The sequence below is a fragment of the Sorex araneus genome, chromosome X (genome assembly GCF_027595985.1).
Source record: "Sorex araneus isolate mSorAra2 chromosome X, mSorAra2.pri, whole genome shotgun sequence".
Taxonomy (NCBI): domain Eukaryota; kingdom Metazoa; phylum Chordata; class Mammalia; order Eulipotyphla; family Soricidae; genus Sorex; species Sorex araneus.
Genome location: NC_073313.1, coordinates 317520216 through 317533867, shown reverse-complemented (window position 1 = coordinate 317533867; position 13652 = coordinate 317520216). Strand labels below are relative to the sequence as shown.

Here is a 13652-nt window from a genome sequence, read left to right as displayed (position 1 = left end):
GATTCAATTAAATAAGTAAATAAATAAATAAGTAGGGATAAAGATAAATAGCATATTTAATCACTATAAAAGGAATATTTAATGAATATCCAGGTTGCATCCATCTCAATAAATTTCACTTAATTGCACATGGAATTATTTAAAACTGCTTCAGATTTTAAAGGTTTAACTTCATCTGTGAAGACCATATGATTGGCAGGAGGGGTATGTTTTCTCCTGTGCCATGAGTGAGTCAGGGCTCACGATATTTCTACCTTCCACCTCCCAGCACCACCCAGCACTACCCCCACTACTTTACTGATAGATAGCAAGACTCTGGCCATGCACAGAATGTTACTTCTTTCTCAGTACAGCTTCAAACAATGTTGGGAGGCTGAGGATTTTTGCCTCCACGAGGACATTGGGCAATGTCTACAGACTTCTAGTGTTCATCGTGTTAGGGTGGTGCTCCTGATGTTTGACAAATAGAGGTCTAGAATGCTGCTAACATCCCAAATTACACAGGAACCCCTACTCACAGTGACGAATCCACCCTGAAATATTAATACTGGTGCCAAGGTTGCTGCTAAGGGAAGCCAAAGCTTATGGCTTTAAGAATTAGGTCAAATACAACATTTCCCAAAATTATGTTCACTTACTAATTCCTTATCTCATTCTCCCATTGCAAGAATGTTAAAATGCTTTCCCTTTTTGTGTGTGAAGAATGTGTACTTAATTTTAAAAGTTTCTTTACCATTTATTTGTTTAAAAGCTCAACTTTCTTGTTGAGATGTTGACTCTTATATTCCTATAAAAACTCTCTGGTAGCAAAAGATGACCATATTATTTATGCTTCCTTCCAGCATCAAAGGCAAAAAAACCATCTCAGTTTTCTGGGAAAATTACTGTTAAAGCAAAGGAAAAAAGTTATTCAAAACTTGAAATACCATACCAAGCAGAAGTTTTAGATGGGTAAGTTTCTCTTTAGAATAAGCTGTGTAAGATTTTACTAATTGTAAATTCTGTTTTCCTCCTAATCTCGGCAAAAGTAGTAGTCAAATTCACTTATAACTTTATGAGATTATTTGTTGAAAATGACAACTTCAGCTATAAATGGGATGAGGTAAAGTCTGGGGGTTTTGTTTTAAGGACTCTTGTTCAAGGCACTCAACCGTCAGTGCTCAGGGGACCCAGGGTCTCTCCCAGAAATTCTCAGCCAACCAGCCCGACACTGAGGATACAGTGCTGCTGGGCCTTGCAGTGGCAGAAACGACAGTGCTGCCTGGAGTTTTCAGGGGCTTCCAACATCACATCTGGCAGTGCTGAAGGGGTCATGTGGTGCCAGAGTTGAACCAGGGCTGGACCTAATACAAGGAGTGTGCTCACACCCCTGTACTCTTTCCAGTTCATGTGTTTTGTTTATTTTTTACTTTCTAAGAAGAAAAGGATAAATAGGATGATGTGATTTAGGCTTTAGTGATGTCTTAATGACAATGAATCTCTACTTTCAAAATAATATTTAATTCACTGAGTAATTCTTACTGCAACATATAAGTAGAAATGGTTTGTTATTAAAGTACCCAGTCACTTGAAACAGTTATCTGTTTTCTTTATAAATGTGAACTTTGTTTTAGAATTACAACTTTCTATAAAGAAGCAAATATGTGTCATTCATTTTCTAATTATCTTTTAACCAAGAAAAGAACAGTTCAATATCCAAGCTAAGAGAGATTCACTTTAATATAATTCTTGGCAATTGAATAAGCATGATTTTTTTAATGGTAGCTTAAAACTTTTCTCTGTTTAGGGGCTGGAGCAATAGCACAGTGGGTAGGGTGTTTGCCGTGCACATCGCTGACTCGGGTTCAATTCCCAGCATCCCATATGGTCCCCTGAGCACCACCAGGAATAATTCCTGAGTGCAGAGCCAGGAGTAACCCCTGTGCATCGCTGGGTGTGACCCAAAAAGTAAAAAAAAAAACTTTCTCTGTTTATTAGATTCTTGGTTTTAACTGTTTAGATACATAAAATTCAATAGACAATAGTTCTTTACTTGCATTTCTATTTTTTATAAGCTAACTATTTAAATTATGCGGTCCATTACTAAAATATTCATAGTTCTAATTTCCAAGCAAAATTCCTTAAAGCTAAAACTAAATTATTACTCACAACAAAAGAACTGAGTTTTAAGTTAACACTTGGAAATAGAAATGATTTATTTTATTTATGTTTTTGTTTTTTTCAAATAGTTATTTGGGATTTGATCACGCTGCAACATTATTTCACATCCGAGACAGTCCTGCTGATCCTGTGGAAAGGCCAATTTACCTTACTAACACTTTCAGTTTTGCGATCCTCATTCATGATGTGTTGCTACCAGAAGAAGCCAAAACAATGTTTAAAGTATGTCTGGGGAGCCCATACTTATTGTTTTACCGTTCTACCAACTAGATGATGCTGACACATTGTTTTTTCTCTCCCATCATTTCCTAGGTTCACAACTTCAGCAAACCAGTCTTAATTCTACCAAATGAATCAGGATACATTTTTACTCTATTTTTTATGCCATCCACATCATCCATGCACATAGATAACAACATTTTACTTATTACCAATGCTTCTAAATTTCATTTACCTGTGAGGGTATATACAGGCTTTTTAGATGTAAGTACCTTTACAATTTAAACTCCATACCTGTCTTTTGTGTTCCCGGGTACTGTTAGGCAACCATGTTGCACACTGTTACATTTTACCATTTTTCTGCTCTATAAGTTGATCTCTTTCCTCTGAGTTGGTACTTGAAAGATAACTGGTTTTTTACCCTTCCCAGCAGCCATCACTTCTTGTAATGCAGTTGAATCCTCTAGTCTCCTTTTAGCTCTTTTCCACGTTCTGCTCTCTCAATTTTGCTCTTAAGGTTTTATAATCATAGGGAAACTGAAAATTAATAAAAGAAAAATAATAATACAAGAAGGGTGAGAAGGGAAGTATATAGAGATGAGATTACTAAAATCAGGTCATAGAAAAAAACGATAAGAAAAAGAATTAAAGTAATAAAGACAATTGAAATAGGACTCTGGATACAGCACAGAGAACAGAACAAAGGTTTTTCTGGCACAAAAAATAAACAAGGGTGGAAGCTGAAGCCATAATACAGCAGGTAGGGCATTTATTTTGCCCACAGCCTACTGGTTTCCATGCCTGGCACCCCATATGGTCCCCCCAAGCCCACCAGGAGTAATCCCTGAGCTCAGAGCAGGAGTAAGCCCTCTGAGAGCACAAGTGGGTGCAGCCCCAAAACAAAAAAATAAATAATAAAATAAACCAGAATAGAGGAAACACGCCCTAGGGTATTCTGTGAAAGAAGTTTCATATAGGAAAAAAAGCCTTCATCGGTAAGAATTTTAGGTCTAGAAGAACCTTCAGCATTATCTCTCATTTGTTTTGCCACATTGCTGCTGTGACATACCACCAGTGGCTCACACTTAGACGTGGCTGATTAACACTAATTACAGTAAGGGTTTCACCATGTTAAATGATTACTGATCTGCAGCTGCGTCCATGAAAGCACAGTGTTTATTGAGACCAAGGGCTTTGCCTAATTCTTTGGGGCCACTGAAGCTTTCCTAGTACTTTCAGCTTCCTTCTGCTTTTCCGTATCTTCATAGACTTTTCATTTCCAATGAATCAAAATAGCTTAAGCATATAAAGTTCTTAAGTATGTTTTATATGTGTGTATATATATATGTGTGTGTTTATATAAAACAAACATACTCTTATTTAGTCTTAGTATTCTTTTATACAGGCATGATTGTACATTTAAATCTAGTTATTTTATGTCTTTTCAGTACTTTGTATTACCACCCAAAATTGAGGAACGTTTCATAGATTTTGGCATACTAAGTGCAACAGAAGCGAGTAATATTTTATTTGCAATTATAAACAGCAATCCAATTGAGGTAAAAGAAAAAAATCTTTTTTTTTCACTCAAAACTCCATTTAAAGAGTTTATGCTCATACTACAATAATCTCTTTCATATCTTTCTCTTTTTCAAGCTGGCTATAAAGAGTTGGCATATCATTGGAGATGGTTTATCGATAGAGCTTGTAGCTACTGAAAGAGGAAATAGAACTACAATAATTTCAAGTCTTCCAGAGTTAGAAAAGTCCTCTTTATCAGATCAGTCATCAGTAAGTAAACTTTCTTATTTCTTTAAGCTTAGATCATGTCTAAGACCCAGATAAAACACTATTATGTTAAACCATAAACTAACACTTATAGAAGGGGCTAGAGCTATATAGCATAGCAGGTAAGGCGTTTGCTTTGCACGCGGCCGACCCAGGTTCGATTCCCAGCATCCCATATGGTCCCCTGAGCACTGCCAGGAGTTAATTCCTGAGTGCATGAGCCAGGAGTAACCCCTGTGCATCACGGGGTGTGATCCAAAAAGCAAAAAAAAAACAAAAAACACTTGTAGAAGATTCTTATATATCAGTGAGGCAAACATTGATCTCTGTTTGTATTTGCATATATACTTTTACTGTTTTTATAACTATGTACATATACAGAGTGTGAAACAAGAGAAAATAAATATGTTAATCCTTACTACTAATGATCTTGAATTTATACTATTGAGAAAAGTATTCATGAATCACCTTTTATGAGAAGGAACCTAATATCTCATCAGTTGGTTAAGAACTTGCAACAGTTTTATAAGAGGAAAAGAAAATGTTCATATATATAGATTGTTGCTACCATTTAATGCAATGGCATAGATTAAAAAAATTAACTTATAAGGTTTATACTAGAAGGCTCTCCAACAAATTATGTTGGCAGTATTCAAAACAAGGACCAGAGCAAACAGCAGTAGGGTGTTTGCCTTGCTCATAGCCAACCTGGATTCACTCCCCAGCATTCCATATGGTCTCCCGAGCACTGCCAGGAGTAATCCTGAGTACAGAGCTAGGAGTAAAACCCTGAGCACCACTGAATGTGGTCCCCCCAGAAAAATGTATAAATGCCTAAACTTTCAGCTCTTTTTCCTAAATCTAAATCTGTGAGCTGAATTAGCATCCTGTTTACAAAGCACACACTGCCAGCCTCTCTCTGTTCTTTGATCTGTGTTCTGATTAGACTACTTCATATGATAATAAAATGTTACAATTGCACAGAACCAACAGAGAAATATTTCTGTAAAGAACAGGGCTGGAGAGATAGTAGAGCAGGTAGGCTACTTGGCTTGCACATAACCAACTGAGATTCAATCTGCACCACCCTGAACCCTGTCAGGAATGATCCCTAAGAGCAGAGCCAGGAGTAAACCCCAAGTTCCACCAGGTGTGCCCCAAAAACAGAAAGGAAAAAATGAGTTAAGGAGAACATGAATTTAGTGTGGTATATTAACATTTATTCTTTAAGGTAAATGTGAGTTATAGATAAAATATAATAAAGTATATCTTCACAAAATGAAGAAACTTTTCATGTTTTCTTAAAATTGGTTTGGTTGAGAAGTGCCAAGAGCATCAGCAAAGAACTTGAAAAATAATGATGATAACGGGGCTGGAGTGATAGCATAGCAGGTAGGGCATTTGCCTTGCACGCAGCCGACCCGGGTTCGATTCCCAGCATCCCATATGGTCCCCTGAGCACCGCCAGGAGTAATTCCTGAGTGCAAAGCCAGGAGTAACCTCTGTGCATTGCCAGGTGTGACCCAAAAAAAGCAAAAAAAAATAATAATAACAATAATAATAATAATAATAGTGATCAGAGAGATAGTCCATTAGGTAAGGTGCTTGCCTTGGACATGGCTTACCTGGGTTTGATCCCTGACACTTCATATGCATGGTTCCCTGAGCCACCTATAGTGGTCCTTGAGCCCAAAGCCTGAAGTAAGCCCTGAGTACCTCTGGATATAGCCCAAAAAACAAACGAAGGGGAAAAAATGAAAGGTCCCTTTCCTCTTTCAGATGTTTATTTCTTTACTCTTTTATTTAGCAGTGTTTTTGTTCAAACCCACTTTTGCTTGTGGTGAACATATATTATTAACAAAGGTTAATTTCAGAACTCACAATAGAACTTGTTTTGCATCTACCTGTGCCCTTATGTAAGTGAAGGATGCAGGAAGGCTGTGTCCCCCTGCTCCAGCCCTCATTTCCTTTGTTCGTGCAGATATATGGGCAGTATGTGAAGACCATACTCTCCCAGATTGGAATCAGGGAGTGTCTTCTTCAAGAAGCTAATTTTCTTGGTTGCCCGCAGAATGAATATTATAAACATCCAGGATTGGGTATTATTTTTGAGACATTTGTACATAATATGAAATTTGGTCATAGTAGTATAAGTGTGAATTTCTAAGTTTGTATCACTATAGACTTCCACTTGACTAAGAAATTTTAACTAGCAATGCTAATGAATGGTGTCATATCTATTACATACAGGTTATATTAGCTTCAGGCTATTTTGCAGTGTTCAGAGTCAAACTTACTGCAAAAAAATTGGAAGGTCTTCATGATGGAGCCATCCAGATCACCACAGACTATGAGGTAGGAACTGTGTGGGAATCCTTGTTACATGGTGACACTGAATAAAATTTTAATAGAAACAGAAAATTAAGTTTACTCATAAGATTGCAGTTTATGTGAGAAGAGTTTGCGGAACTTTATTCATTAGCTCTTAGTTTTATAATAAAACCCAAATCCCTTGACTGAAAACAACTTCAGGAAATGCTGCTCGTGTGTTTTAAAACTGCTGTTAGAAACTGGTTTGCAGATGGCTTTAGCATTGAACAGATACTAGCCAAAATTCCTGAGTTAGATCATCTGATTCTTTCTGAAATAACAAATATCCTTCTGTGTTAAAGAACTGAAAAGAAAGATAAAATCAGAAAGTCTTGATTTTAATTCTCATAATTGCATCTATATGAACTGTTCTCGAGAGATAAAATGAAGGTTGTTGAGTTGTTTTTTTTTTTAATGACTGGGTCTGGCATGTTGCAGTCAGTGAAATTTTGAATGGTAATATTTCTGCCAAGATGGATTATTTTAATCTGGTATTTAAAAATCTCTTTGGGAACCATTGCTGAATTGTTCTTTTGCTTTTTTTCCATCACATACAGCCCCTACATGGAAGGAAACTGTTTCAGAATAAACAGAATCACTCATTTAATTAAAAATGATTTGTTGAGGATATTTGACAATTCCTTAATTGTCAGAATTAAGGAATTCATGTTTATTACTCATGGTAGAAATAGTCATTTCATAGTTGGATCAGGTTTTTTTATATGGAAGTAAATATGAATTAGAAGAAAAAGGTCTTCAAGAAGGATCTGTGAGCTACAGAGTGTGAGATAAGATCCTAAATCTAGAAGGCTTTTACATTTTAAAATTAGGTTAATATTAACTTACTGATACTTATGTAACAGAAAATAACTATATAACAGAAAATGCTGAAATTTTTCTTAAATTGCTTTAGGAGTATACTTTGACTTCCCTTTTGAATTGGTAAACTTCAAAGTAAACTAGTATAATAAGAAAGCCATTTTTTATACTGTCTTTATTTCTTATTTACCATGTCTTTAATGAAAGCCTGGGAAATATATGGAAGTTTATCGTATTTCACTGAATTTTATAGAGCATATTGGATGAATAAATATTAATGTATGATTAATAGTTTATGAATTGTGTGCTGCTGAAATAAATTTAAATGTGAGTTTTATTTGAATTTCATAAAACAATGAAGTTGTCAATATCAGTCTCGAATGTAAGCATTTACTTCTTTATGATCTGCTGCTTCACTCCACAGATCCTGACAATTCCAGTGAAGGCTGTGATCGCAGTTGGCTCACTGACTTGCTTCCCAAAGCAAATGGTTCTTCCGCCTGCCTTTCCAGTAAGACATCTAATTCATACTTTATTCCTGCTAATTTTTTTTCCTTTACCTTTCCTCTTGAACAAATCGATGAGCAACGGGATGACAGTGACAGTGACAGTGACCTTTCCTCTATATTTCTAGAATTCAACAGTAAAGTCAATTACTTATGAATTATTTATTCTAAGGTAAAGTGCTATGCATTGTTCTTTTTAATTATTTTTATCTGAAGTACCAAAATACACAATACTGTTAATCATCCTTTTCATGCATACCTCATTACAGTACCTGCCACCAGAGAGCCCCTTCCCTCCACTGAGTCCCAAGGATCTCTCCCCATGTAAACTCAGTTCTATAGACAAAGTCTTCAGTTCTGATGACTTTGGCCATTTGTTGTTCCCTTACATGGTTTTTTTTTTTTACCCCACACATAAAAAAGATCTCTCTCTCTTTTTTTAATTGTGGAGGTGGTGACACCTACACGCATTATAGGTGAATAGAGCTAATCTCATGGAATCCCACAAAACTGTACATCAATAATAACTTGATATGATAACTTTTTAAAAATCATCTTTCTTTGTTAGAGGTCTATAAAATTTTAGAAGATTAATGTTATGAATAATTCTGTGCTAGTACATTTAAAAAAATCACATGAAATAGGTAAGTCTTACAATTGAAAAATTTTGTGTGAAGAAATTCATAAAATTTTAAGGGGGAAATCTTAGTAGGTCACTAAAGATTGAAAGTGTGTTTTATCATGAGAGCTGTCTAACTATTTCACTGTGATTCAATAAAAAAAAAAAAGTATTTTGAAGGGCTCAGGGATGATAGGAGGGAACCTAGGGACACTGGTGCTAGGAAAACACTGGTGGAAGAATGGATGTTGGAATACTGTATGACTAAAACCCGATCATGAACAGGTTTGGAAGGGACTGTCTCACAGTGATCCAATAATAAAGGTTAAAAAAATAAATTATATTTCATTCAGAAAAAACAGAATATTGGTCTTATATTAGAAAAATATTATAGATACTGCCTAAGTGTTTCATTAATAAGTAAAATATCTATATATTTTTTTTAAAAACCTGATCAGACATAGCGATCAAATGTATAAATGAAACTTTAATTCATTATTGAAAATTTATAAAATCCCTTAGCAAGTTATGGTACTTGGTTCTTTGAGAAGTGGTACTTTCTCTCGGAAAGTTTTCTCTTAGTGACCAGAGAGATAGCACAGCAAGTAGGGTGCTTGCCTTGCACACAGCTCATCTGGATTCAATTCCCAGCATCCCATATGGTCCCTCAAGCATCTCCAGGAGTGATTCCTCAGTGCAGAGCCAGGAGTAACCTCTGAGCATTACCAGGTGTGTCCCAGAAAGAACAACAAAAAAGTTTCTTCTCAAGAATGGAAAATGGGCTCATGTTTTATGGATATAAAGCAGGGTGTAGAAATTGCTCTAGAAATACTAAAAAAATACTGCAAGGGAAATATGAATCTAATTAATGAAAGTGCCATGCTGACTGGCTTGTGAGAACTTAGTTCTCAACATTGGACTGAAAGACACAACAGAAGTAAAGCCTAAGTAAGGTAACTCGAAGAACTAGTGAGTCATGGCATAACCATGCCACTAGACCCCATGCCAGGCTGTTTCACTTGGGGCACCCCAAAAAGGAGGCGGGTGAGGCCCCTCCCCACCACAAGGGACCCAGCCCCAGCAGTCAACAGCCTCCAGAACTCAACCGCCACCATGCCCATAGCCGCTCTCCACACACTTAGGCCGAACCTCACCCACCAATGAATCAGCAGAAAACCCAGGTATGCAGGGCTTGTGACTGAAAACTCCAGCTTCAGTGGAACTGGGAATGGTTGACCTTCCCCCATGTCCCCCTTGGCAGTCACACCCACAAGCCATCTCTGGCTGGTGCTAGATAATCTCATCAATGGCTGTGATCCAGAGACTCATAGTTCTCTTAGAAGAGAGCATAAAACGACTTGCCATAGCCATGCCACCGGCCTCCACACCAGGCTGTTTTGTTCAGGGCAACCCAGAGGGCAGTGGGTGAGGCTCCACCCCATCCCAAGGGACGCAGCCTAGGTAGCCAAAAACCTCCAGAACTCTACCGCTGCCGGGCCCACGGCCGCTCTCCACATACTCATACTCCACATACTGCCGGGCCTAGCCTCACCCACAAGTGAACTTACTCCTGGACCACATCTCCTACCTCACACCACTTATATTCCAAGAGCAGTGCGCCACACTTGATGGGGTTTAAAGTAGAAGGCAACCAATCTTTGAGGGAAATATATTTGTACAGATATACAAGGCTCAACCTTTTGATACCATGTTAGTGATCTCTTATAGAAGGGCTTAATGGTTCCTGGGTGAAATACAGCAATCTTCACACCTTTCCTCTAAGGAAACATTTTTGAAGCATTTTCAGCGGTTTATTCATAACAAACAATACAAAATAAATTATTTCAGCTCTGCTTGTGGACAGGGTTGGGGTTCGGGATGGAAACATCCGAAATGTTGTGAGAAGGTGTAATGTGGTAGCATTGGTGTTCAAATATTAAATGTAATCAAATATTGTGCAACTACTTTATAAGAATAAAATAAAATTTTTTGAAAACGAATCTAGGTAGTGGCCCACAATTTTAAAAAAAAGAGTTAATATGTAAAAAAAAAAAGAGTTAACAATTTAAAAAAAACAGTGAGTTGGGGGCTGGAGATATAGCACAGCGGGTAGGGCGTTTGCCTTGCATGCAGCCGACCCGGGTTCAAATCCCAGCATCCCATATGGTCCCCTGAGCACGGCCAGGGATAATTCCTGAGTGCAGAGCCAGGAGTAACCCCTGTGCATCGCGAGGTGTGACCCAAAAAGCAAAAAAAAAAAACCTAGTGAGTTAATATGTCAATGCCATTGTAAAATAAACTTTTGTTTATATTACCTTGTTTTGGAGCCTGAGGGTACCTCCCAAGCAGTTCCCACCAGCACAGGGATATAAGTCAACCAAGCCAGATGGTTCCATTCTGGACTCTGTGATGCTGAGGGGAGGTGCTGCGGGGCGGGGTTGGTGGTATATGGTGCTGGATATTGAAGTCAGGGCCTTTCCTATGCAAGGCACACACCCTGGTCCCTGAGCTATCTCTCACCCTGTTACCTCTCCTGACCCCCACAATACCCTTGAGAGAAGACTTGAGCACAAGAGGAAATACAGCTGGTTCAGAGTCAGGCTAGAGCTGCACAGATTCCTTCTGCTTTCTGTTCTCTCTTCTTACTATTGGAGCAACAAACTCATCCTCAAATGTCTCACTACTGTGATCAGATTAAATGATGGTGTTAATTCTTTTTATTTTTTCCTTTTAATTTTTATTAAGACACTGTGGTTCACAAAATTATTCATTTGAGTTCTTTCAGGCATACAATGTTCTAACACCAGCCCCACCACCAGTCACCCCTTCATCCACTAATGTTCCCTGGGTCCCCCCCAACCCACCAACCTGCCCCTTGGCAGGAATGTGACAGATTTATTTTATGTTATTTGTTCCAACAAAACTTAAAGGAATAGTAAATGGAATTATCAGAAAACAAATTAATGAAAGTCAACTTGTGATGATTGAATGCTATGTGATTTTAACAGTGAAAGAAGTTAATTTATTGAAAATGTATTAAAATTGCTTAGTAAACTAGAAGTAAATCTCCTTTTTTTAATCTAGTAGTGAGAAACCATACACACCATTACTGAGTGCCGTACTTGCTGGGAGGTTGGGGTGCCACCTGCTGTCCTTAGAAAAGCTCTTTTAGTCTTTCTTGCAATGCTGATTTCCAGACTGATGCCTGTTTCTTGAAGCTCTGTATTGTTCCTTCAAATCTGAATAATAATCTTGCTAGATAGAGTATTCTTGATGAGATGTTCATTTCATTGAATTTTTGTACTGTACCTGTTCATACTTCTCTGTTTTCTCTCGTTGAGCTTAGTGGTCTTCTATGTCGCTGGTTTTCTAATGTTCTTGTTGTGCTGGGGGCTGAATCTTTGTCGTTATGCTCCCTGGAAGAGTCTGAGGGATTGCTGTCCTCTCTACCTGTCTTTACCAAATGACAAGAAGAATAACTGGGAGCAGCATGTCATTTGCTTAGTAGATCTGTCATCTGACCACTGGTCAGGGTTCCTATGTCTCAGATCAGGTGTGGGGACTGCTCAGATCCGGCTGGAAAGGAGGGGCTCTGCCTCCCGTTCTAGACTAGGCCCAAGATGTCAGCTGGAGGCAGGCTTCACCCAGGTTGGCAGAGCAGCAAGCAGGAGGTCTGACAGTGTTGTTCTTAATCTCACTGTCATTCAGCATTCTTTCCTGTGGAGTGTTTTTCCTCCTAACTTCTGTGTCTTTTAATGCTAAATAATAAACCAGTGGCTTTGATCGTTTTTTCTTGAAAGCAAATTATTAAGATAAAATTCTCTAATAAAATTAAGATATTTTTTATGAAGTATGAGTTTTCTTTGGCAAAAACAGTAATTGTTTTTCCTAAAGAAAATATGGATTTTTGTTCTTGTTTTTATTTAAATTTAGGTTTTGGTATTTAATTTTACCCTGAATTAGTATGCTTTTTTGGCAACCTGGCGTTGTTAAAAACAGATTAACAAACTGATTGTGAAAATCTCCTCTATTCAAAGCTGTCTCTGATTTTATCTTTGTTATCTTCAGTATTTCAACATAAAAAGTGAACATTTTTACTTCAACTGATTTCTACAAGATTTCAGATATTCAATTTTTTGTAATAGACCTTGTACTTTTTATGTAATAGGCTATATACATATTTATATATAAAAATGATTGGGGGCAGGGAGAAGTGAACAAAATTTATATTGTCAACTGAAGGAATTTTAAATGTCCTTTGGGCTTTGGTTTCCTTGAATGATGTCAGATTGAAGTATGTTGTCCTTAACAAAATCCAGTAATGTGCAAATGAATTTGTTTGCTTTCTTCCTTCAGGGGAAAACTGTTCATCAGAGTTTAAATATTATGAATTCCTTCTCACAGAAGGTAAAGATTCAACAAATAAGATCTTTGTCAGAAGATGTGCGATTTTACTACAAACGAATACGGGGCAATAAAGAAGACTTGGAACCAGGGAAAAAATCAAAGGTCTGAAATACTCTGTTTGGGAGTTCCCCTCATTACTTCTTTATTTTTATCACAGTACCTATGGATTTTGGATTCATGGTTCTCCTGTGCCTCTTTATAGATTGCAAACATTTATTTTGATCCTGGACTGCAGTGTGGGGATCATTGCTATGTTGGCTTGCCTTTCCTATCCAAATGTAAGTTACCTTGCTCGTCTCACTCATTTGCCCTTCTTTCTACCCAAAGTATTCTGTAATGAAAGCTTGCCAGTTTAGAAACCCACGCCAATCTCTTGGTACTATAGAAGTCATTTGAAAGAAAATTGACAAATGCATAAAGATGCCATAACGTAGGTTTCCTGCTTTTAGCTGAACCCAAAATGCAACCTGGCATAGCCATGCAGGAAGACATGTGGGATGCTGACTGGGATTTGCATCAAAGCCTGTTCAAAAGTTGGATGGGAATAAAGGAAAATTCAGGCCACAGGTGAGTATTCAAGTTTGAAATGTCTCTGTTGACACTGTTCTCTAAATGTTATTCTTTTTTATTTAATTAATTTATTTTTTAATTAGTGAATCACCATGAGGGTACAGTTACAGATTTATACATTTTCGTGCTCATGTTTCCCTCATACAATATTCGAGAACCCATCCCTTCACCAGTGCCCATTCTCCACCACCAAT

General features: G+C 37.5%; 1 protein-coding gene and 1 pseudogene across 1 annotated transcript in view; one reads left to right on the top strand and one right to left on the bottom strand.

Annotated features, from left to right (window-relative positions):
* Positions 1-13652, bottom strand: part of LOC129399576 (uncharacterized) — a 378786-nt pseudogene that overhangs the window by 215841 nt on the left and 149293 nt on the right.
* The window catches only part of TMEM131 (transmembrane protein 131), a 190631-nt gene that overhangs the window by 133027 nt on the left and 43952 nt on the right, over positions 1-13652 (top strand). The window contains exons 13-22 of the mRNA XM_055119780.1: positions 843-951; positions 2229-2382; positions 2473-2643; positions 3828-3938; positions 4036-4170; positions 6418-6522; positions 7781-7867; positions 12838-12990; positions 13091-13166; positions 13338-13455. Of these exons, the coding sequence (XP_054975755.1) occupies positions 843-951; positions 2229-2382; positions 2473-2643; positions 3828-3938; positions 4036-4170; positions 6418-6522; positions 7781-7867; positions 12838-12990; positions 13091-13166; positions 13338-13455 (1219 nt within the window). The remainder of the gene's footprint in view (positions 1-842; positions 952-2228; positions 2383-2472; positions 2644-3827; positions 3939-4035; positions 4171-6417; positions 6523-7780; positions 7868-12837; positions 12991-13090; positions 13167-13337; positions 13456-13652) is intronic.